At 53.4% G+C, this 23755-nt stretch overlaps 2 protein-coding genes across 2 annotated transcripts; both read right to left on the bottom strand.

The window, feature by feature from the left end:
• Positions 1-267: 267 nt before the first annotated feature.
• On the bottom strand, positions 268-8936 carry TMEM11 (transmembrane protein 11). The gene is made up of 2 exons (XM_061473180.1): positions 8784-8936; positions 268-1192 (listed from the first exon to the last, which is right to left on the bottom strand). Exons 1-2 carry the CDS (start codon positions 8846-8848, stop codon positions 676-678), a joined length of 582 nt encoding a protein of 193 aa, XP_061329164.1. The 5' UTR covers positions 8849-8936; the 3' UTR covers positions 268-675.
• A 4992-nt stretch (positions 8937-13928) lies between these two features.
• NATD1 (N-acetyltransferase domain containing 1) lies at positions 13929-22885 on the bottom strand. The gene is made up of 3 exons (XM_061473254.1): positions 22720-22885; positions 15362-15480; positions 13929-14572 (listed from the first exon to the last, which is right to left on the bottom strand). Exons 1-3 carry the CDS (start codon positions 22814-22816, stop codon positions 14456-14458), a joined length of 333 nt encoding a protein of 110 aa, XP_061329238.1. The 5' UTR covers positions 22817-22885; the 3' UTR covers positions 13929-14455.
• Between the last annotated feature and the right edge of the window lie 870 nt (positions 22886-23755).

The raw sequence follows: 23755 nt of genomic DNA, 5'->3' as shown, positions 1-23755 counted from the left end.
CCAAAAGGATGTAAGCACTGGGGTACCAAGTTAGCCTCTTCCAAGAAACACAACTAGTCAAGCAAGAGGGAAAGCAACACTACAACAGCTACTCCTTCAACAGATGGAGATTGTCCATGGACACCACTGCCATGGGGCCAAAGGGAGCATCAGGTCTGTGTGTGAGCACAGATAATCAATCATCACCACTGGCATCCTCACAGCAAAGTCTCCATCCCCTGCAAGGAAAAGGAACTACGATACCAGTAACAAGAGAGCAAAAAGCAGTTGAAATTCTCATCCTTTAATGGTCAATGATAACTTCTGTCTGGTTCTGTGTAATACAATTAAACAAGATACTTAAATGTTTCCCCCCCCCAAAAATAATAAAGAAGTAGAAGAAGCTCTCACACCCCCTCTTCCTATAGCTCACTTTCGACATGCTGCTGCTGGATTGGACTCCCATCGCCTAACATACAGCTCTCAAGTCACCACACATCCACACCTTAAGTGTAACTGAGAAGAACTGAAAAACCTCGGTGCACCAGTGATGTGTTATTTGAAAAATAACATCTCTTATGAAACCAAATCCTTTCCCAGTCTCCAACTGCTTCTCAAAAAAGAGGAAAAACAAAATGTTACTGCGGGAGTCTTAATACACTTTGTCTTTGTGGGTTTCTCTCTTCCCTGCTGGAGTCATACAGCATAGAGTTCGTAGATCTTCTTTACACAGTACACCAGGGCAGCGAGTGCTATCGTGTTGTGCAGTCTCTTTCTGTGCAGGTCGTCCTTCCTCACCAGCACCACCGGGGTGGAGGAGGTGAGCGTATGCAGGGGCAGGCGGGAAAGTTTATAGGCATCGTACTCTACTTGGTACTTGCAACAGGGATCAAATTGCCAAGAGATGCCATAAAGGGTGCAGCAAGCCACGCTCAGCACACCAGCAGGCAGGGAGATGTAGTGAGAATAATCTACTGGAAGGGCCAGAGGGGTGAAGAGGCAAGTGGTACCCGCCAGCACGGCCGTCTTGTGCAGGCAGTTCCCCACCGTGATCCAGCGCGCGGTCTCGTCCCCGATGCGGGTGGGCTCTATCACTATGTATTTGTACTGGGCTTCCAGGGCCTGCTCCAGCTCGTACTCAAACTGGTCCTGAGCGTTCTCTCCGTTGTAGATCTCATGCACGATGTAACAGTCCGTGGAGGACAAGGTGACCCTGTTAATAGGAAACACGGAATTAAAACTACAGGGCTTCTAGTCAGGAGAAACATCCCAAAGTGAGGATGGGCAGCCCCTCGAGGTCAGGCACTGCCTCTGTTCCACAACAAGCAGCTTTTAAACTCGCCTCATTTCACATCAGCTGATTATGCCTGCTGTACATGAAGTCACCCCAACATAAGGCAGAGTATTTTTTCCTTGCCTTTACCTAACTTGGAGGAGGGAGAACATTGAGAAAACAGGATGTTGTCAACAGTCCTGACATGGTTCCTTACACTGGTACCCCATCGGCTTCTCTGATGCAGAGATGCTGGAGTGTCACCTTAGTGACCACACACATCAACCACTCAACCACCCAGACCTGAGGAGTTTTCATAGGAAATAAGACTGGCAGCAGGAAATAAGACTGATGCACTTGATGGGTGCCTCAGGAGGTCAAATTAAAGAGAGAAAGCACCTTCCAATGAGCATTTGCTTCCCCATCACAATAACTACCTCCTTGCCACTGATGCAGCTTGCTATTTAGTCCTCCACAGTAAATCCAACCTAGTAAATCCATAGTAAACCTTCACAAGGGTGGCCAAGAAGCATTCCTGGAAGTGAAGGTGAAAAAGGTAGCAGAGCACCCTGTTACGGAATGGTTCATTCCCTCTCCTGAAACAGGACACAACAAAGCAAGACAGGAAGATGTTTTTAACCCAGGCAGGCTTTGCCAGTGCAGAAAGAGCTGCTCGCTTCACCTCAGAGCACACTCCTACTGACAGAGCATTCACAAGGCCCCATCTGAGCTGCAGCTTTTAGCTACCTGAAGGCACATCAGTTCCCACCTTCCCTCCACCCTCCTCACACATCGCCTTTGCTGCAGCTACATTCATGTGACAGACTGCTAAGGAACAGGCTGGTGACTGTTTACCTGCGCTGGGAAAGAACAAAACCCCATCCATGAGGAGGCAAAATCCTTCCTTTTAAGAGAGGAAATAATTATTCCTGACAGACTTGTGCTTAACCAGAGCATGCGGCCTCTCCAGGATAAAAATATCCAGCAGATTCCTTCAGCAGGAGGAGAACAAATCCTGCAGCAGACAAAACATCTCATCCCAACCACACTGAGACCCTCTCCATACCAAGAGGCAGGACTCTGCTGAGAGGGAGACTGAAACCACCACTTTTTACTCCATTAGTACAATGGCACTTGTGTGCACACGCTGGAAAATAAGGGAGGAAAACCCACATTCACAAGCTGCTGTGTTAGACGTTACCCTTAATATGCAGCTCCATTCACGCTGCACAGGGTGTTGTGCAGTGGGCAACTGTAATCAAGGCTATTAGTAAATTACAAGCTGTTGCCAAAAGAAGCTGCTTGTGTGAGGAGCAGCAAACACATCAAGCAGCAGGACCTGAGCTGCACCAGCCTCTCAAAGCAAAGGAATAAGCAGTTTCGTTAGCAGTCTGCCTGGAATTCATATAAACCACAAGGAAAACTCAACTGACAAGCCAGCTATTGAGGTCTCTGCAGTGCATTTCCCCCTTGGCATGTTCATGGGTAGAAAGGAGAATAAAACTCCACTGGAATGCTGTGTATGTGTACGCCAGGGGCTTCTTTAAGGCAGATATTGGTTGGAAAATAAGGATTAACTCTTTCAGCACAGGATTTGGGGAGCTCTGAGGTTCTGCAGTGAATTGGAAAGTGTTTTAAGGACGAATAATGAAGCACCTATATAGAGTTCTACACGTCTAATAGAACTGAATGCATCAGCTAACACAAAGGTGGTTAACCAAGAACTACTTAACCAAGTTACACTGATACATTAAGAACAGAACTGCTAAATGGGTTTTGCCAAGGGTTTTCTTTCCTTGATGACAACTGTCCCAAATGCAGCTTCTTCCAAATCAAACTCCAGTTTCATTACAGCCAAGACTTCAGGTAACTGTAAATCAACACCAGTGACTGTGTGAAACCACTTGCTAAGGCCTAATGAATGACTTCAGGGCAAAGCTATTGCTGAAAAGCATTTTGAAGCTGGAAGCTGACCCAGTGCTAACACAACCCCCCAGATAAAATTCCCATTTCCTACCAAGGAGGATTTTCAGTGTTCTGTAACACACAGGAACATGCAGAGAAGCAGCATCCAAATTGAACTAAGAACTCTGCAGGGGCTTAGCACAACAGTCTAATCACCCTGGGGTCTTCTCCCTGTTATCAGTGGCAAAACAAGGGTGAAGCAAGCCCATTTCATCCCTGCCTGTATAGAGCCATGGAGAACTGGGTTTCTAACTCTACGAATCAAGTAACTGCATTGCATGAGGTTTCTCCAGGCTCACTGGAGGCACTAACCCATCAGCCTCGTTTCCCCTTGCTCACATCTTGCCTGGTTTCCCCTCTGAACACCCCTTTCTTTCCTTTCACTGGGATGTACAGGCAGAGCCAGACCACGAGCCACAACAACCTGTCAAAGAGAGCAGGAATCCAACAGGCTTTAGCCAGAGGCAGTACTGTCCATCTCTTCTGGAATCTTTTGGCTCTGGGGCTTTGTAACGATAAAGTCAAGAAAAGCACAATCCTCCTAAGCCAAAACAAGCAGAACTTAAAATAAGCTCTATTGAAAGCAAAAAATCACTGGGCACTGTACAAAGGCTTCAGCCATGATAGTGTGGCCCCCAAACTAGGCTGCTTCTCCAAATCACTCCTCTAATATCAAACCCAATCTCCATCACAGTGCTGAAGCTGCAAATGTGCAATCCAAAACCAACAGAGAGAGCATGAAAAACGAGCTGCCCAAACAATAGGACACATGAAGAGTCAGCAGCACAAGCAGAAAAGCTCCAGTTCCGTAACAGGGGGAAGTGGGGTTCAGCACGTACTATTGCCATGCAAGAACTGGCTGCCTGAGAGGATGGAAAGCTGGAGACTAATATAGAAAGAGACACAGATGAGATGTGTGGGCCTGGGAAGGTTCTGGACCTCGTTGGCATGCAGAGAAGGACCCAGGACTTCAATCCCAGCAGCAATCTCTCCTGACACAGCTTTTCAATTGAAGCCAGCAGCTGCACATGAACAAACCCAGTGAAAGCAATGGGATTTGCTGGAATGCTGGAGGCTTTTGCCTTTTGGAGCTTGTCCCCCACCCCCAGAGATGGGAAACAAAAGCGCAGAGCTATGCAGGAACTCCAGGCTGGCATCCCCCCCGTTGTGAAGTGTGGTGATTTTATAGCAGCTCCATTTTACATAGTAAATAACCAGTGACAGAGAGGGCCTAGCTCCAGGAGCCACAAAATGCTGTACCCAATGCAGAAACCCAATGTGCTATTTCCTACACCGACAAAACCTAAAAGCAGTTGTTAATTATTCAACCAGATTATTTTCCAGGACCTGTCTCCCCACCCCAAATAAAAAGGGCCAAGTTACGAAGTTGTACAGCTTCTCTGTAAGAACGGTTCCAGACCTTATATCCATATGGTTTATTCTGTTGCAGCTTCCTGCATTCTAGGCTTGCAAAGCAAGATGAAAACCATTCAAAATCCCTGCTGTCAGATTTGGTATTGCCAAAGTTATTTATAAGGGATGGGTTGTTAACGGAGCTACCACCAGCAGGAGGGGCAGAAGTGTCTGTTCAGCTATAGGGCAAGCTTCAAATTACGTGTGGATTAGCTTCCTAACATGGGAATATCCAGAGCACCAAGAGAGAGGTGCTGCAGCTGCCTGCAAACAGCCACTCCAGCAGTTTCCCAGTTGCAGGCCTCAAAGCAGCTCCATTTCTCTGCCTTCAGCTTGGGAGCAGTGTCCTGAGCTGCCTCCTGCAAACAGCAGCCTGCCTGTTAATTCTAAGTTTCAATTAGGTAGTTTTATGGGTGAAGAAATAAATACTCTTGTAAGGAGGAGCCACAGTGCTGCTCAATGTGTAAAAGCATTTGCCAGGTGCCAAGTGGCAAAAAGAGAAAGGAAGAGAGTGCTGAGAACAGGGTAGATGACAACATCCTTCATCCTTCTACTGTCCACTTGCAGGGGAGAAGGACTGAGCTGTTGCCCTCAGCCTAATGGTGTTCCTCAATCCACCAGAGAGCCTTTTGGTGAGGGTTTCCTGTTGTCCAGCTATCTCAGTTCTGCAAAGTGTTGAGAAGCATGATTAGAAGCAGTCTCTCCCTGCGCAAAGCACGGGTTCTAAGCATAAGCAGTTCTTTTTAAACCCCTCCCATAATATGCAGGACAAGTTTTGTTCCTGGACAGCAGTACTGCTGAGAGCACCAAACACACATTGAGATTAACAGCAAATGATTAGTAGTTAGAAAAATAAGGAAGGAGAGGCTTGCAGCAGTGTGATAACAACTGTCACAAGCAGCACAAGCAATCTCATCTAGCAATGCAGCAGTGGAACTTCATGTTGCTGTGCAAGTGAACTGCAGCAAAAGGACGTTACAGATGGCCAAAGCAGTGTCTGGGGTCATTCTTAGCATCTCTGCCAAGCTTGATTAAGTCAATAAAGTCAAGACATGACAAATACAAACACTAAAACTCCCCTCCTCCCACGTAAATCCTTCTTGAAACTTAATTTCATCCCAAGAATAAGGAATGAGCTGTGGTCTGGCTTTAATTCTCAGGGGAAATACTCCACCTTATATTCAACTGTATTTGGCTACTCAGGAGAGCTCCAGGATATGGTGCACAGAAAATACTGACCCATCCAAGCTTAAACACATGAAGAATTGTTTCTCTGCTCAGTGTCCACATAATCTACCAGTCTCAGGCCATTAGCCACGGCTGTCAGGCCTAGGAGGCTGTTCTCAACAGGCTGTCACTGCATGCATTAAAGCAGAGGAAGAACAGGAAAAGCACAGCAATAAAGCAAGACTTGTGCTCAAAAGATGAGCTTTAAACACAAACGGGGAAAGAAAGAACAGGGGAACATAGGTGAGATCTTCAAGCAGCCTCAGTAAGGGAAGACAACATGAAGGAAAACATCACCAGAGCACAGCAAACCACTCCAGCCATGAGACAAAAAGGAGGTGTCAATTTTAAGTCAATTAATGATTAGCCAGACTAATGGAAACAGGTCAATCATTGCTGTAAGCAAACAGAGTACCAGAAAACTGAGCAGTGCAGGTAGCAACAGCAGAGCCCTCTTTAAGGGCACAGAGAAGCCAATGCAAGCAGCAGGGAGGACATTAAAGCTGCTCTTTCTGGAGTTCGTTAGCACATCACCCAGGGGAACAAATGCCATTCTGTCTTTTGCCCTGGCGGGCATCGTGCTGAATGTCATACAAAAAACACTAAACACAATTCAGTGCCTGTTCTGTACAGAAAAGGTTGTTTTGGTCTAGAGATGAACAACTGCCTTTAGTCAGGCTCCATTAAAGAGTCTATCCAGAATGAAGAAAACCAAATATTTAGCTGGTTCTCTTCAATGTTTTGGGTTATTTTCACTGCACTATTTCAGCAGCAGCTGGGCTTCACAGCAACATCCTTTGAAATTCATGTCCTTACATTGACTCCTATTGAGGAAAGGACTTCTGGACCAACCACTGACTTCTTTCTCTCAATAAAGTCCTTTATGAAGGGATACCGTCTCCACAGATAGAGCTGCTGCGCTGTTTGGGCTGGGGTATTTTTAAACGAAGGCTGGGCCGCTCTAACAGCACACAGGATTTTATTCACTGCTGAGTCTCCTCAGAGCACCTCCCAACACACAGATGCCTTTCAGACTCGCTGGCTGACAACTCTAAAACCTCCTTGAAGCAGCTCATTTAGGAGGAAAGCTGGATTAGCATATTCAGTTCAAAGGAACGTGTGTCTTTGGACAAGAACCCTGCCCAGAGTGAGGGAACTGCATTCACCATATAAAAAACACATGTCATCAAAGGCTGACATCAGGCCTGCCAGCACTGATGCACAACTCGAGGTGCCAGCAGCCAGATGAGATCAGGAGGTGTGATTTAGGATGGTGGAGAGGGGAAGAGGCCCAGGCATGTGCATCTCCACCTCTGCAGCTGCAAGGAAGAAGTAGCACGAGGCTGATATCACCCAGCAACTATTGCAACTATGATCTTCCATCACATCCATGCAGGATGACACCGACAAGAACCATCATCTTTTGATGGGGATTGTGACACACGGGCCGATGGGGCATGTGTTGTTTCATGTCACTTCTGTGCTTTCTCATACTTTGCTATATACTGATTGGGAAAGGAAAACTAATACAAGTTTATGATTAAGTGGTTTTGATTATAAGATCAAGAGTAATCACAGCTTAAAAGAGTCACCTCCAACTGCACTTAGATTACTATATGATTCACAGATGAAGTTCCAAAGTAACAACTCACTCTTAAGTCAGCATCGATTCTCATTGAGGTTATTAAGTGCTCTTTTCCATCCTATTTTCCCCCTTCACTTCTATTGGGAGGTCAGGCCTACCACAAGGAAAACCCACATGGAAACTCCACACCTCATGGGCTTCAGCCAGCACTGGGTGCAGGCAGCTTCACCACGATGCCACTGAGCCCTGTGGCATCCCGAGTCGTTGTATATAAACTCCGCTGATGCAGTAATTCCGTTGGCTCTTCCAGTTCAATTACTTTTGAATTCCCTGAACGCACCCCGCATTCCCGCAACTCACATCAGCGCCAGGGTTTTAAGGGCTGCTTGTGGCTCTCCTTGGCTACACCATCAAATAGAACAGCGTTGAGTTACAGCAAGAGAACAAAAGGAAGCAAAAGCCAAGGCTGAAATGAAGGGATAGATCAGAGTGTCTCGGTAAGGCGGGAGGACAAAGGAAAACTCACACTAAAAAACGGCAGCCGCTTGTTACATCAGTCAGCCCTGGGGCAAAACAGGGAAAACGCCAACGTAAGGAAACGCAGGCTTTAACCAGACGGTTTAAGGAGGTAAAGAACCGTGCACACCGATTTTAAAGCAGCTCAACAAGATTTTCCTCTGCTTCTTCCCCCCCCCCCTTCCCCGTTTTAAAGCTAACGACTCCCAAACTTCCACAGCTGCTCTATGGGAAGCTCCCGCACGTCCCAAGCCGCTCCTCTCCATCCCGACAGGGGCAAAGCCACAGCGTTACCGAGCCCTGCGAACGCCCAGGCCGCAACCGCGCCTTTCCCCACGGCTCGGGGGTCTCGGCGGCTCCGCACTGAACCCCGCAAACGGCCGGGACCGCGGCGGCAGGAGGTCACCCTGGAGGACTCCTCGCTGCCCTTACGGCCTTTATAAATAGCCGCCGAAGGAGCCTCCCCGGGGCTGGCCCTCCTCCACCCGGCCCCGAGCGCCGCATCCCCGCCGGCGGGAAGGGCTGCCACCGCCACCCCGCGGGCCGCGCTGACCTTCCCTTCGCTTCCCTTCCCTTCGCTTCCCGGTTCTCCCCGCCCGCAGCGGGAGAGCGCTGGACCCAGCGAGCTCCACGCCTCAGCCCCACACGCAGCCGGGCCGCGTCCCCTCACACGCACCCTGCCCGGCCACGCTCCCCTCAGCGAGGCCCCCGCCCTTGCCCCGGGGTCGCGGGGAGCCCCGCGTGGCTGCAGCCCGCCTCGTCCCGCTCGCTGCCCGCCCGAGGAGCCCCGGCAGCGCCGCAGCCTCGGCCCCAGCGGCGGCTCACCTCTCCCGGCCGCCACCGCTGTTGGTGCTGCCGGGGCCAGCGCGCCTCCTTCCCCACGCCGCCATCTTGGACACACTCGACTCGCAAATGTCGCCGCCAAGAGACCCCGGGCCTACCGCAAGGCCCGACGGGAAATGTAGTGCGCGGAGCCCGCCGGAACCGCTCAGACGGCGGGGGACGAGCCTCGCTGAGGACTACAAGTCCCACAGTGCCCCGCGCCAGAACCCCCCGCGGGGGCTCCTGGGAGGTGTAGTCCCCTCGGCTGGGGGGGAGCGTGGTGGAGGGGGGGATCCCCTCAGCGCGGCCCGGCGGTGGCGGCGGCAGCGGGGCCTCATCGCCCTCCGCCCTGCCCCTTCCGCTGCCGCGTCCCAACCGGAGCTCCCCGGTGTGTCCCGGCCTGCCCCGCGGCCCCACCAGGAACGGGGGTGAAGCCTCCGCCGCGGGTGAGGCGCCCCGGGCCGGGTGGTGGCGGTGTGAGGGAGCGCGGCCTTGTTCTGCTGCTCGGAAGGAAGCGGTACCCGGTCTAGTGCTCGCAGGCGGAGCGGGAGTGGAGAAGCTCTTCCGAGCAGCGACGGGAAAGAGCCTGGGCTTTGCTGGGGTGAATTTATCCCCGTCCTGACAGAGGGGCAGGGAATGGGTTGGCTCCGCTGCGGCGCCTGTGAGGGGCAATAACAGTTTGTAGCCAAATGCCTCATTAGAAAGCGCGGTGCAGGTTTCCCGGCTCCCATCCATCCAGCAACAGTGGATGCTGAGGGGTTTGGGGGTGTTCCAGGTGCCCCCCCAACGGCCTCCAGCGCTGAGGCCATTCCCAGCACAGCCGGGTCACCCGAGTGGTGCTTGGATGCTTATCTCCAGTATCCTTGTGCTGCTCCAGGGCCCCCTATGGCTCCTCCCTGGAGAAAAGGAGCCTTTTTCTCTGGAATTCATTTTTCCATTGCAACGAACAGCTCCCTGATCCATAACCTCCCCTCTGTTGGAGATAAACCTTGCTACCAGCTGTCCCCAGCACCCATCAGAGCACAGCCCTCCCTTTATCCTAAGCACCCATCAGCAGGGAACGGCATCTCCCATCCCTAGAAAAAGCCTCTTTTTACCAACATCGTTCCCAAGCGATGTCACGTAACCAAAGAGAACAAAGGGAATGGCTGCTCACACCGTCCCCCGGCATCCCAAGGATTCCCTCCAGCACCCCTGGTTTGTCAGCCAGAACTCGGGGTCCGGCTCTTTTCGGTGGAGGTAGATGCTCCGTTTGCACTAAGAAGAGACATTTGGGAAGCGTGCCCAGCCTGGCATTGCTGGGACAGGCTGGAGCTTCGGATCGTCTGGAATGTGGAATGCAAACAGAGCGTGTTACCAGCAACAGCCCGGCTTGCTGCTAGAACCCAAACCTACCGCGCTGTCCCTTGGGAGCAGCAAACCCCACGCTCCTGCCTGCTCTCATTGCAGCCCAAGGGACGCTTGTCACTTGTCAGGTTGGATGAGAGTGTGACTGTAAATCAGCTGTGGCCTTTCTCCTCACTCCAGCCCTGTTTTTAGCCATTGGAACTCCAGGCTCAGCCTCTGTAGCTTTAGGAAGTGACAGAAACACGCTATGATGGGAGCTCACTGCATTCCCAAGGCCCAGCAGGGAAGCACCGTGTGTTCTCTTGCTCTGGCCAAGCACAGCAGGGAATGACTCCATCGGCTGCTTATTAAGGTGTTTTCATCCCTTAATGCTTTCAAACACCTTAAACCAGTGAACACAAGCATTGAGTGGCTGCTCAGCAGAGGATAACACCCAAGGACTGGCCTGAAATCTCAAGGCAGGACTGAGGAGTGTGAGCAGGGCTGGATCTGCTGGTAAAGGAGAGGAACCAGTTGTGGTCCCACTCACTCTTACGCTCTATGCACTCATTGCAGCCAGCCCTATGACCTGAAATAAAGTCCTATTGCTTCAGCGCATGGTTCCCTGTTTATCTGCAGTGGGAACATCACCTAGGATCTGGCTCCAAGGTGCTCCATGCTGGGAGATGGGTTGATGCAGGTAGCATCCAGGTTAGGTGATGAAGATACAAGTGGCCAGCTGCAGCCACAGGGAGCTGTGGCCAACGCCAGCCCTGGGACCACGACTCCTTCGTCCTGAACCTAGCAAGGGTCTTATGGACCCTCCATCATCCTCACCTCTTGGATGGGGTTCTCCTTGCACGAGATCCTCCTCCTCATGAGGGAGAGAAATAGCATTTGCTGGAGGAGAAGGGTAAGCAGGAGGAAAGGAGCTGGTAAGTGCATCAATGTGCAGATCTGCCAACTTGTGTCTTTTACTGTCACCTTCTCCTGACAGATGCATGGCAGCTACTCTCAAGAAATTTAGGGTTAGATCTGTTAGAATACATGGGTTTTTTTTGGAGGGATGAGGAAAATACTATTTACCTTTATGTAGAAAATGCATGTGCAGCAAAAACCATACCCTGGCCATGGACTGGAGAGCAGAGTTGTGTGCCAGGACCTGTCAAACAGGCTCTGTGTCCAAGTGACCCAGCCCATGGTGACAGAGCTGGGGACACCCACTGTGCCGGGTTCTGCAGCACTTCCTCCTGCTTCCCCCCCCCCTCCCTGGTGCAGCAGAGGGAAGCACTGCAGGGCAGTTAAGCCACACTTTTTATTGTATTGTATTCCATGCATTATGTTCATGTTTTATAGTATGACAGAGGGGAGGGAGGAAGATAAATGTTAGACAGAAAGAAAAGCAGAAAGGTCGTTTGTAACAGGTCCTGAGAAGGAAAGGCACATCGTAACCACCGAATTCAACAGAATGGAGACCTTGGACAAAGGAAGACAACGCTGGGAAGTGGGTGAGGGAAGGGGTGTTTCAAGTTGGGTGGTGTGGAAGCACGTTGGACAGCAATCTGCACCTCCCCACCCACCCAGGTCTATAGTTCAAATGGATCCGGGGAACCTCGCTATGCAACCAAACCACTTCCACACTCCTGTTGCCAGAGAGAGTCCAAGATCCCCAACTCCTCCAGACTTAGTGAGCACCAAGGGGCAGCACAGGACTCATAGCTCCTTCCTGCAGAGGCCAGCTGGAGGGGCAGGGCTGCCCAACACCAAGACCCCGAGCCATCTCCTTCCTGGCAAGGCCAGATCTCAGGAGCACCATGGACCGCAGCATCGCTGGTGACCTGTGGGTATTGCTATTTATCATCAGAGACCACAGGGAAGGGAAGACCAGGGCAGAGGATGGGTACAGCAGTGAAACTGTTGGCACGGACACTGGCACACGTCTCCGTCAGGTCACACACCGGAGGGATTGTAGCACCTTGAAGGGAAGCAGCAGCGAGACCGTGTGCTGAGCCTGATTTAAGGCAGCTGCTTGTGATCCAGCGCTGGGAAGCATGAGATTCCTGTCAGAGCAGCATGAAGGGCTCCAGAGCCAAGCTGGGATGCTGGGATACTGCAGCAACCACAGCACACCCTCTGCTCTCATGCAGCTGATGCAATGGTACTTCTGGAACTGTCACACAGTGGAAGCGAGCACAAAACCAGGGCAGAGGCTTGCGGCACTGGGCTCACGCTATTGCTCCCATGAGGCAGCCAGGCACACATCTCTTCCAAGCGCCCAGCCCCACTGTGATAACGATACAACAGTGTCTTATCTTGGCTTGCAAGAGAGGACATGGTTCAGCTTCACCTTGAGATCAAGAGCAGGGATGGCTCTGTCATTGCTTGCTGTGACAGAGCCAGCCTTGCTCCTGTAACTGCATGTTGAAGTGTTTTTTGCATATGAAAGAGTGAATATTTAGCAGCCCAGATTTCTTCTTGAGCCCTTTTAACTCATTACCTGCAACCCTTTCCCAGTCCCTCTAAGCCACCCTGAAAGTCACATCCTGGCTGAAATAAGCAGCAAGAGGGCAGAAACGTGAGGCAGTGGCAGGGCTGAGCCCAATGCCTTTCCTGAGCAGCTCAAGCTGGAGATGGGTCTGCTTGATGGACACAGGCTGTGTTATATTGGTGGTGGGCAGCCCAAAAGCAGAGGCAGGCAGCCTCAAGCCAGAAGGAACAGGGCTGGAACAGCTCAGGGCCGAGATCAGGCACAGGGTTTCCATCTCTGACCAATGCAACCAGGGTGTAGGAGCTTTTGCCTTTGCTGCCATGGGCTTGGTGCTGGGCACTGGGAGAGGGCTGAGCTGCCTCCTGGCCTGGGCTTCATTCAGTGCGTGGCACAGAGTGTAAACTTTAGTCCCTTCTGAGAGATAAGCTGGGGCTGGATTTGACCTCCAGGTGAAAGGCTCCTTATCTGCTTCTGTCTGAGGCTGCCGAGCGCAGGTGTCCCCATCACAGCCCAGCCCTGGGATCAAGGGGAGATGCTCTGGGGTGTAACTCAGGCCCCGGCAAGCCTGGGCAAGGCAGCAGAGGCAGGAAGCCAGAAGCAGGCAGTGCCATCACAGTGTTACCTCTACATCCAACTGCGGCAATGCTGAGCTGTGCTACAGGGTCATCATCTGTGGAGGTAACAGCACAAGGGTGTTCCTGCTGCTGGCTGAGCACCCTGGGCTTGGAGCTGTGTGGGGGGCAGTGAGCAGGCAGGTAATGCCCTGAGCCAGGGCTCCTTTCCAAAGGCTGTAAGGAGAAGTGATCAGCATCCAAGTGGAGGCAGGCGGCTCCAGCATCAGGTCCTGGAGATGGGATAGGAGCAAGTCCCAGAGGCCTTACCCCTGTTGCTGTCAGGACACAATGACAGGTCAGGCTTTTACGATGTGGGTGCAGAGCTGGAGTTGAGGGAGATGGAGGGGAGCCTTCCTCTTCAGCTGCAGGAAACCACTCTGGTGCCTGCAAAAGCAGGGGGTGTCCCCTTATTGCTTAGGCCAAGGCTGGTGCTCTTCTCCTGAGCAGGCTTTGTCCACACCAGCACGGTCAACACCGACAGCAGGGAGCAGAGACACGAACGATGGCCATGACCCTGTGGAGATTCCATGCTGGGGCTATGTATAGGAGGCTGGGCAGGAGCTGGCATCTCCAGGGAGGAGCATCTGCAACTCAGCTGCCTTTCTTCCTCTGCGCACTCACATTGCATATGCTCTGCCACAGCCCCTGTAGATTAAACCCACTCCTTACGTGGCTCCCGTCTCTAGACTTGAAGGTGTCACCATCCCAGTGTCTCCACAATGGTGCCATCACGGCCCACACGTTCTCATCTGTACTCCACATGGGCTTGGGCAATGCTCAGTGTTCAACAGATGCTGCAGGGGATGAACCTGCCACCTCCCTCTGTCCCACAAGGCCTCATCCATAGCATCTCCCCCACCTGCTGGGAAGAAAGGGGAGCTGGTACCCCACAACCACCCCAACCAGCATCCCTCAGCAAGTTCATAGCTGTCACCAGGCAAAGGGGACAGGATGAGGGGCAGATCGGCTCATCCCCTGCTCTTGTGATGGAGTTTGGTGGAAGAATCATCCTCTTCCATCACCTGGCTCGGCAAGAGCACCGAGAGGCACCGCGTGTGCCTGGAGCCAGCAGCCACGCTCGCACGTGGGCAGAGAGGAGGAGGTTGTGCCCACACTCATGCACCACATGGATGCACTTAAAAAAGAGAGGGAATTGTGAGTGTGGGAAGGGGTTTTCCTGAGACGGCAGAGAAGCGAAGGCCGCGTTGAACAGTCAGGGACAGCGCTGGTGTCGGAGCAGTCCTGCCTTAAGGCTGCAAGTGTTCCAGGTACTGCGGCAGGGGGTTCTCCTTGACGTACTTCTGAATGTACCAGCACGTCAGGTGAGCTTTCAGGTCCTCCTCCACCACGAAGTCCAGGGCTGCCTGCAAGCAGTCAGAGAGGACACAAGGTTTACAACCAGCACCCTCAGCTCTATGCTCTCCTCTGAAGGCTCACAGGGGTCCGGACTCCTGCACCCCACATGCGACTGAGGGAGCAGGAGGTTGCCCTCATGTATCCCCTGTATGAGGCAGATGGAGGGAGAGGATGGGAGCAGAGCACAGTTATCCTGCCACAGCCTCCGTGGTACCACTAGGTCCCCAGTTTAACAAGAGATGTGCAGGGACCCCCTGGGTAACCCTCAATGCATCCAGCCTGGTGGATGGCTGGCACTGCAGGTGACCCAGCCATATCTTATAAAGGCCACCTTTGTCACCCCTTTGCCTGGTTTATGGGGCCAGGGAGTAGCTGTAACCCCAAAGCATCACCCCATAGTCCCCACCACCACTGTGCTTGTGGCTCCTCAGCTCTCCCTGCAAGGCTCCAGGCTTCAAGGGCCGGAAAGGGGCTTACAGGGACCTTGAAGCTTTGAGATGAGGGGACCCAGCCCCCAGGAGAGGGGCTGCATCAAAGTGGGTGTGAGGGCTGTTTGCTGCAAGGAGGAAAAGCAGAGCCTGGCTGAGCAGCTGGACATGCTGACACCCACCCAGTCCCTCTCACCACCAGAAATAGGAATGCCTGACCACAGATTCCCATCTGCCCCGCCAGCCGCCCCATCTCCCATTGGATCAGAGTCAGTTCCCAGGGGGCATGCATTCAATTCCAATGGGATGGGATGGGGCTTCAGGCTTTCTAGCCATGGCTTCTGCCCTTTTGGGTGGCCGGGGCTGTACCTTGGCGAGGTGCTTGGCTATTCCTCTCCCTCGATAGGCATCTGGGACTTCCGTGTGCTGCAAGTCCACGATCCGCTTCCCCACGTATTCATAGAGCAGCACTGCCTTGTCGTGGCAACCTGGGGGTGTGAGAGAGAGGGATGAGGCTTGGGATGTCCCTGGGGAGCCCCGGGCTCCTGGTCCACCAGGATGGAGCCCACAGCAGGGGATGAGCAGCTTTGGGACTGATACAACAGCCCTTGTGCCCATGGGAATGGCTGTGGTGCTGTGGGGGACACTTTGCTTTTGGTGCCACTTGGACAGCCAATTCCCTTCTCTCCACAGCACAGTGTTTGTGTCATGGCATGAAACAGGACAAGACTTCCCAGCCCGGACCTGCAGCATCCAGACAGAGACATTTTGGGAGAGGTGAATCCCATAAACACACCAGAAAGCTCCCATAGGCACGCGAGGGGGTTTGTGCACGCACATTTACATGCACACACACACACACAGAGGCTTCCTGTTACAACACCCTGACCTTTCTCACAGCAGCTCAGTTACAGGAAAAAAGACATTTCAGCACATGTGTAAACCAGAGGAGAGCTAAAAAACACCCTCTGGCTTCATCTGCAGAGCCTGAGCTTGGCCTTCAATGCAAAAGCAAACACTTGAGGTCTAGAGGGCAGCTGCGTTTAAAAGCCAGTTTCAGATAGGCAAGTTTCCAATCTAAGACACAAGCTCAGTTCAAAGAATGGGAACCTTTCCTTTCCCTCCACTAAGGGCCACAAGTTTCCCCTGCATTTACTCACTATATGCTCTCACTGAGCTCAATGCTCTGTATTTCAATTGCATTTCAGCCGACAGCTCCACCCCATCCCTGTATTTGCGAGGCACCAGGAATGAGCCCATTTGAATTGTGTTTCGAGAGAAGCAGCTCAGGTTTTTTTGGTTCCTGCTCCTTTTAGGCAGCGATTCAATCCCCCTGCGTTGGATGGAAAACTTTGCATTTCCAGCCCGAGTTTATTCCTGCTGCTTTCTACCCGCTCTTCCTTGTGCCAACATTGTTCTGGGATGGACATAAATAATTCCCCTCCCTGCTGTTCCCCTGGGTATTTCCAGGCACCAGTCCTGCCCCTCTCAGCCTCTACATCACCATAAAGCCAAGCCCCTTTAGTCTCCCTATAGATGCCAGATGCCCCACTCTGTCTTAGGACAGAGGGTTTTGGGGTAAAGCACTGGGATGGGCAGAGATAACAGAGTGGGGAAGGGGCTGAAGGGGTGCTTGCCTCTTCCCTGTTACTAAGCCCAATGCAGATGAGATCCTATAGCCCCATTTTACAGCGGCAAATCTGCGTGGGGAATAAAGGGAGAACCAATGGATCCAGGGCACCCGAGAAGAGCCAAGGGAGCAACTGCAAGCCCAGCTCTTCCCCAGCAGCACAGACCGGTCTCACTGGAGGGACAGCCCCAGGTCGGGGCACAGGCAAAGCCTCCTGTCAGACGTGCCACGGTGAGTGGCAGCTCCCTTAGAGGCACCTCTCAGAGGTGGTTTTGGCAGAGCTGGCAGCACTGAAGGCTGTAAAATGCTCTGACAAGGGCGGCTTTCACATGCTCCAGCCCTTCCACTCTGCTCTGCGCTGCTCCTGGGGCAGAAGTTGCCATAGGCTCTGCCTGAAGCTCTGATAAGTTTGGAACTAAATTCTCCGGGTGATGAGAGAGCAAAAAGCATCTTCTTCTTCATATACTTCTTTATATATGATCTGTTTAGAATGATCACACACACAAAGGCATTCAAAACAGAAGATGATGCAGTGCTTGGAAGACCTTGGATTTGCCCTGGACAGACCTTCCCTCCTGTCTGCTGGACCACAGAAGCATCACAAGCCCCCAGCCAACAAGATGCCCCCAGTGTACAGGTGAACACACACACAGAGCCCAAAGGACTTTACAGCTGGCTTGACAGAGCAAACCAGCACTGCCAATGCTGTGGGAAACTGGTCCCAGTGCAGAACATCCCAGTTCAGTACTCAAACACATCTGGATGTGCTCACCTTGGTAATGGGACCCTGAGCCACACAGCACATGAAATCAGGGATGCTTAGGACACAGGGTTTGGTGAGGAGCCTGTAGGTGACACTGACAGCCTGGGAGGAGATTGCTGCTGGCTGTGCAGTCTCCCAGTCCCTCACCTCCAGCTCCCTGCTGTGGGTGATGCAGAACCACAACTGCAGGAGGAGCTGATGGGGAGGACAGCCAGGGGTGAGTGGTTATGCTCAAAGGTCACCGCAAACACCCCCTGCAAGCCCTCTCTGGGCAGGAACAAACCTGAACGCTGGGCACAGCTGGATACACACATCTGGAGGTGGGAGAAAGCCCTGATAACAAAGGAGACACAAGCCGGGATCCAAAAGGAGATGGAGATCCCGCTTCCTCTGCTGAGCAAGGCTGAAGGTTGCCAATGGCTCACAAAGGGAAGGGAAGGACCAGCCAACGGGAAGCCCATTTCCTTCAAGAGCAGCTGCTCTGAACACGTTCTCTGCACCGTTCCCACTGGGACCCAGAGCCCCTGGGAGAAGCAGGGTGAAGCAGGCTGTACCCCAAATCTGGGCTGTTCTAGCTCTCCAATGAGCCAGACATAACCCTTGTTTTCCCACTAACAGACTTCCCTGGGGCTGGAGGGAAGAGAGGAAGGAGCAGAAGCACCTTGCTGCAATACAACGCTGGAAGAACCCAGCCTTGCTGCTATGTGGCACCTTGGACATGGGGAATGTTCCCAGCAAAGCTGGGGGAGCTGGAAGCAGGAGCAGCCCAACCCCAGCTTATTGCAATCCCAAAGAGGGGGCACACAGAAACCACACCAAAACACGGCATAACTGGGATGCCACGAGCCAGCCTCCCACCTGCCTGTCTTATCCCATGGACCTCGGAGCAGGGATTTTATCAGCCTGGGGAGATAGAGCCTGGCAAAACAGACTCAGGTCTTAACCCTTGAGCCTCATCGCGCTGGGTGAGATGTTGGACTCGCAGACACTCCCCTGCACAGCGCCTCAGCTTCAAGGAAGTCTGAGTCAATGCAAATCAGCACAGCAAGAAAGAGGAGCAAGAGATGGAAGCGGCAGCAGGGCTGGTCCTCAGCCTGCCCTCCTTCAACCACGGGCTGCATGGGGAAAGGGAAGCTTTCTTTAAAGGGGGGCAAGGGACAACTTGCTCTCCATTGGGATCAATGGGACAGAACTTCCACCCAAGCAGGGCGGATGGCTTTGGGCAGCACTGACAGACACCAGTCACCAGGCTGGGTGGCTCATGAGCCTCAGGGGAACAAGCAGTGAGCCCAGCCCCAGCTGGGCACGGCATCATCCAGAAAGACACAGACATCCCACTCCAGCAAACCCTTCACTGATCCCTCTCCCACTGTCTTCTCCCTGTCCTTCTATGTTGGCCCCAGCCCAAATACACCATTGCGAGCCCAGGGAGCTCATGGTTGAGCAGTTGCCAGCCTTTGGAGGCAGCCCCTGAGCTCCAGCCTCCTTATAGCACTGCTGCGAAGCCATTCCTGGACAACAATGGGGAGAAGGGAACAGACACCAGCCCCGTTTCCCACTCTCAGACCTAAGAAAACCCATAGGCAGGCAGCAGCTCAGCTCCTCTGGCTGCGGAGCCCAAAGGAGGATGCTGAAAGCTGCACGTGAGGCGATCCAAGAGGACAAGATGTCCCAGGGAGCTCGCGCATCCCAGGCTGGAGCTCGCTGCACACTGTCAGCTGGCCTTGATCCCCAGGGAGCCAGGGGCACGTTACTAGGGAGAGAAAACACAACAGAGTACAACAGACAGAGCCGAGTGGAGATGGTGCAGCCCATGGAGGGGCCTCACTCACAGGAGCAGCACTGGGGGGGGGGAATCCTGGTTTGAAGCAGTTTCCTGGTTAGGAGCTTTCTTGAGGTGACTGCAGCACAGGAGGAATGGGGATGGCACAGAAACAGAGTGGTTTGGAAGGGACCTTAAAGCTCACTCAGTTCCAACCCCTGCCACAGGCAGGGACACCTTCCACTAGAGCAGCTTGCTCCAACCTGGCCTTGAACACTGCCAGGGATGGGGCAGCCACAGCTTCTCTGGGCACCCTGTGCCAGCGCCTCAGCACCCTCACAGGGAAGAGCTTCTGCCTAAGAGCTCATCTCAGTCTCCCCTCTGGCAGGTTAAAGCCATTCCCCTTGGCCTGTCCCTACAGGCCCTTGTCCAAAGCCCCTCTCCAGGTTTCCTGTAGGCCCCCTTTAGGGGGTGCCTGTCTTGATGCAGTGACCGGATCCCTTCATCCCCACTGCAAACTCAGCAGTTGCCCCTCCAGGAGGTGCAGTTGCCCCAGTGGTGAGTGAGGAAAGCACCAAGGCACAACCGGCTCCAGTTTTCCTTATAAATACAAGCCTGGACTCCCGACAATGAGCTCCGAAGACTCAGCTCTGCAGCGGGCAAAGCAGGAGCTTCCGGCCACTGGATCCTGCCCAAACCCGGCTGGGGAAGAGCAGGAGGTTTGGGAAGTGTGGCTTGCTGCACCCACGGGTTGGATGAGCAGGAGTGTGGGTATCCAAGGAGCCCACGCATCCCTTTGGATCTGGAGCCGCTTGGTGCATGCGGTGAGCCCATCTCCCCACCGGAGAGCCTGATGTGTTTGATGGGTAGCAAGGCAGGTCCCCTGCCCCAAGGCAGCTGTGCCAGCAGCTGGAATGACCGACTCCTTCAGGGCGAGGTCTCTTTGGGTTTCTTGTTTTGACCAGAAATGCTAGCTTGGATCTCAAAAATCCCCAACTATTCCTGACTAAACCAGCCTGTCCGATTCCCATGGAAGTTCTCAGCTTTGTCAAACTGATGTTTTCCAACACAGTTGCTAACACGGGGAGGTTTCTGGCTCGCTCGTGCTGTTAGTCACATCTCAAGCGATTACAAATCCAGTTGGGCTTCTTCCTACCCTCCCCTCAGAGGGATAACCAAGCTCGGTGAGGTCTGGTTGTAATCAGCTTTACTTCCAGCTTCCCAATGCATTTGGGATGCAAGGAGAAAGGGGATGTGTTAAAGCGAAGCAGCTGCTTCCATCAGAGCTTTAGGAGCCATGTGCAGCAGTGAGGTGAGAAGGGGAAGCAAGAGCAGAGAAGGGAAAGCCAGGGCAACCCAGAAAACACCAAATGCAATTCATCTTTCATGTGTCCAAGGAGGAAGTTGACACATGAGGTTACCCTCCCATGAGGTTACCCGGGGGTGCAGAGGCAAACACAGGATGATGCTGAAAACCAGCACTTTCACAACCACTTCACAGCTTTCACAGTGTCTCAGGCCTCTTGTACAGGGATTTCCATTAGAAGATCACCACGGAAAGTGGTGATATTTTAATATATACTATATTATATATACTAATACATAGTATATTATATATACTGCACTGTATATACTAATACTATATTATATATACTAATAGGTAATATATATATTATGTGTGATATATACTAACACTATATACTATGATATATACTATACATTAGGTACTATAATGCATACTATACACTACCCAACATCACAGTACCGTAAGCCACCCACCCCTCAGAACAGAGACCAGCGAAGCCTGGCTCCTTGCTCCACGAGCCTCATGCACCAGAGCATCACCCACACTCAGCGTCTACCTAAGATAAGGACCAAGACAGCAGATACAAGCTGATCCCGGAGCCCACAGCTAACTACGAGTTCACGCCAGAGGCTGCAGTTCATCCCTGCCACGCTCCCTTTCAGGGGGACACGCAGGGCCCCTCGGCACTAAAACCTGACCCGTTTCTTGTCATTCCCTTGAGTGCAGCGTGGAAAACCAGCTGGAACATTCGGCACCACTGATGCTCATCGTGCCAGCAGCGATGAAGAGAGCAGCACAGGAAATAAACACCCTGCCAGGCACTCCCCCAGAGATGGTTATCGCCTGAGCACCTTCCAGGGCTTGCCTGTCATCAGCACATGCCTAAGAAGGAGGAGGGACGGATCACCCGCTCCGCGTGGATGTCAGTCAGCCCGGTAGCAGGAATACCGTCACGCCAGGACGCGGCTCAGCTTCCTTGTGTGGCCGGCACTGAACTCCCAGAGAAACAACCCTGATCTGGCGGATCCACAGACAACACTGAGGCTTCCCAAGCCGCGGTCATCCCCTTCTGGAGCTGTTTGTGCCGATTCCCACATGACTCCCACTGCGGATCCTCTCAAAGTTCCCCTTCTCCAGACCCAACTCATCCCACAGTGTGGCCAGCTGAGGTTTTCTATGGCGAACCACGATAAGGAGATCACGCTTCCCTAAGGAAACGCTCTCTTTGTGCGCACACAAACTTCACCGAGGGCGACGACACTGCGTCACAGCTCTTGTAATGGCAACAGGGGACCTTGTTTGATCTCCTTCTGTTTGAAACAAGCAGTTGGAGCGGTTGTTTTCCCCGCACCCATCACACACGTCTCCTCCTTCCTCGCTCCTCCACTGCTGAGCCTCCAGCCTGCACTTTGTAATTAGTGGTTGAAATGAAAATGGGATGGGGGGGGGGAGGAAGAGCCTAAAATAAACCCCAGCCTATTCCTGTTGTTTCATTGGGAATGCTCCTACAGCCGGTGTCATTCTGAGCTACCCAGCTATTTTTTAGGAGACAACTACCCTGCAATTTCTGCAGGGCAGCGAGGCAGCCTGTTTTATCCAGAGTAGCTCTCAGCACGACAGATGGGCAGCGAAAAGAGGTTGGGATGGTGGAATATTTGGGATTAACCATTAAGAGGATGGCTACAAAAGAATCAGCGTGCCATAGAAAAACTGATGTGTTACCTACTGCTTTTGCTCAGTCCACCCTACACATGGCAGAGCTGTTGCGGGGGGTCACCCCATCATTAGGGGTCCCCAGCCCTGGTCCTACTTGTGGCTTGATGCTTGTGGCTATGGTGCTGTGGGTCCTGCTGAACCCACAGTGCTGGGCCCCCTAAGCCCCCAAGGGCTTCTCTACAGGGATCCCACCGAGCAGCTCACACACACAGAGGCACATCCCCAACACCGACCAAAGCCCCTTGCTCCTGGTGGGGGCAAGCTGGTGCCCCCCAAACCGACCTGTGCCAACGTGGGGCTCCTCACACCAACCAAGAGAGCCCCAGACCCCACGGGTTGGGAACGATGCAGGGGATATCAGGAACCGGGGGCACGGAAGAGCATCGCGAGGGGGACACAGAGGGACGGAGAGCGGGTGGCAGGGTGGAGTGTTCGGGGGATAGAGAAAAGGGGGAGCCAACAGGGGTAAGAAGGGCGGATTAGGACCCCCAGGGGGTACAACCCGGGTCGGAGCGGGGTCGGTAACCCCCCAGCGAGCCCCGCTCCTTACCGTTGAGCCGCACGGTGAACTGCCGCCGCTTGCGATCGTGCTCCACCTGGATGGGGCAGCCCTGCTCCAGGAGGCCGAGCGGCGCCGAGTGCGCCATGGCCGGGTTGGGTTGGGTTAGGCTGGGCCGGGGCTCCGTTAATGCCGAACGCGGCACAGGAGCACCGGGTCCCGGTACCGGTAACGCGAGCACCGGAGCGGGGTCGGGTCAAGCCGGGCCGGGCCGGGCCGCGCCGCCGCGGGGCTGGCACCGGCGCGCGGCCGCAGGAAACCAGCTGTGCGCCACGTGCCCGCGGCCCAGCCAATGGCCGCGCCGCCGTTTTGTTTTGGTACAGCCGTCCGGCTCTTAAAGGGACAGCGCACCCTTAAAGGGAGCACCCGCGGGGCACGGCGCCCCCCCGCGGGAGGGCACGGGAGTGGCCCCCCCAAATGTGGCCCCGCTGCACAGCACTGGGTGCTTTGAACTGGCTTGTTGGTGCTGTACTGTGGCCCAGCACCAGGTATTGCCCCACTGTGCCGTCTGCCAGGGGAACCCCGGCCTTGTACTGGGTTCTCTGAGCCGGTGGAGTGGTGTTGTGCTGCTGCTGGACTGGTGTACTGGTTCCGTGCCGGTGTACTGGTGCTGGACTGGTGCACCGGTCTTGTCCCAGTGTGTTGGTGCTGTGCTGTTCTGGATTGGTGCTCCAGTCCTGTCCCAGTGTATTGGTGCTGTGCTGTTCTGGATTGGTGCACTGGTCCTGTCCCAGTGCATTGGAGCTGTGCTGTTCTGGATTGGTGCTCCGGTCCTGTCCCAGTGTGTTGGTGCTGTGCTGTTCTGGATTGGTGCACTGGCCCTGCCCCAGTGTATTGGTGCTGTGCTGTTCTGGATTGGTGCTCCGGTCCTGTCCCAGTGTATTGGTGCTGTGCTGTTCTGGATTGGTGCACTGGCCCTGCCCCAGTGTATTGGTGCTGTGCTGTTCTGGATTGGTGCACTGGTCCTGTCCCAGTGCATTGGAGCTGTGCTGTTCTGGATTGGTGCTCCGGTCCTGTCCCAGTGTGT

The sequence above is a fragment of the Pezoporus flaviventris genome, unplaced genomic scaffold, assembly GCF_033815535.1.
Source record: "Pezoporus flaviventris isolate CSIRO_AGI_PZ_B2104156 unplaced genomic scaffold, CSIRO_AGI_Pfla_v1 ptg000078l, whole genome shotgun sequence".
NCBI classification, from domain to species: Eukaryota; Metazoa; Chordata; class Aves; order Psittaciformes; family Psittacidae; genus Pezoporus; species Pezoporus flaviventris.
The sequence above is the reverse complement of the archived record's forward strand: the minus strand, read 5'-3'. Positions and strand labels throughout refer to the sequence as shown.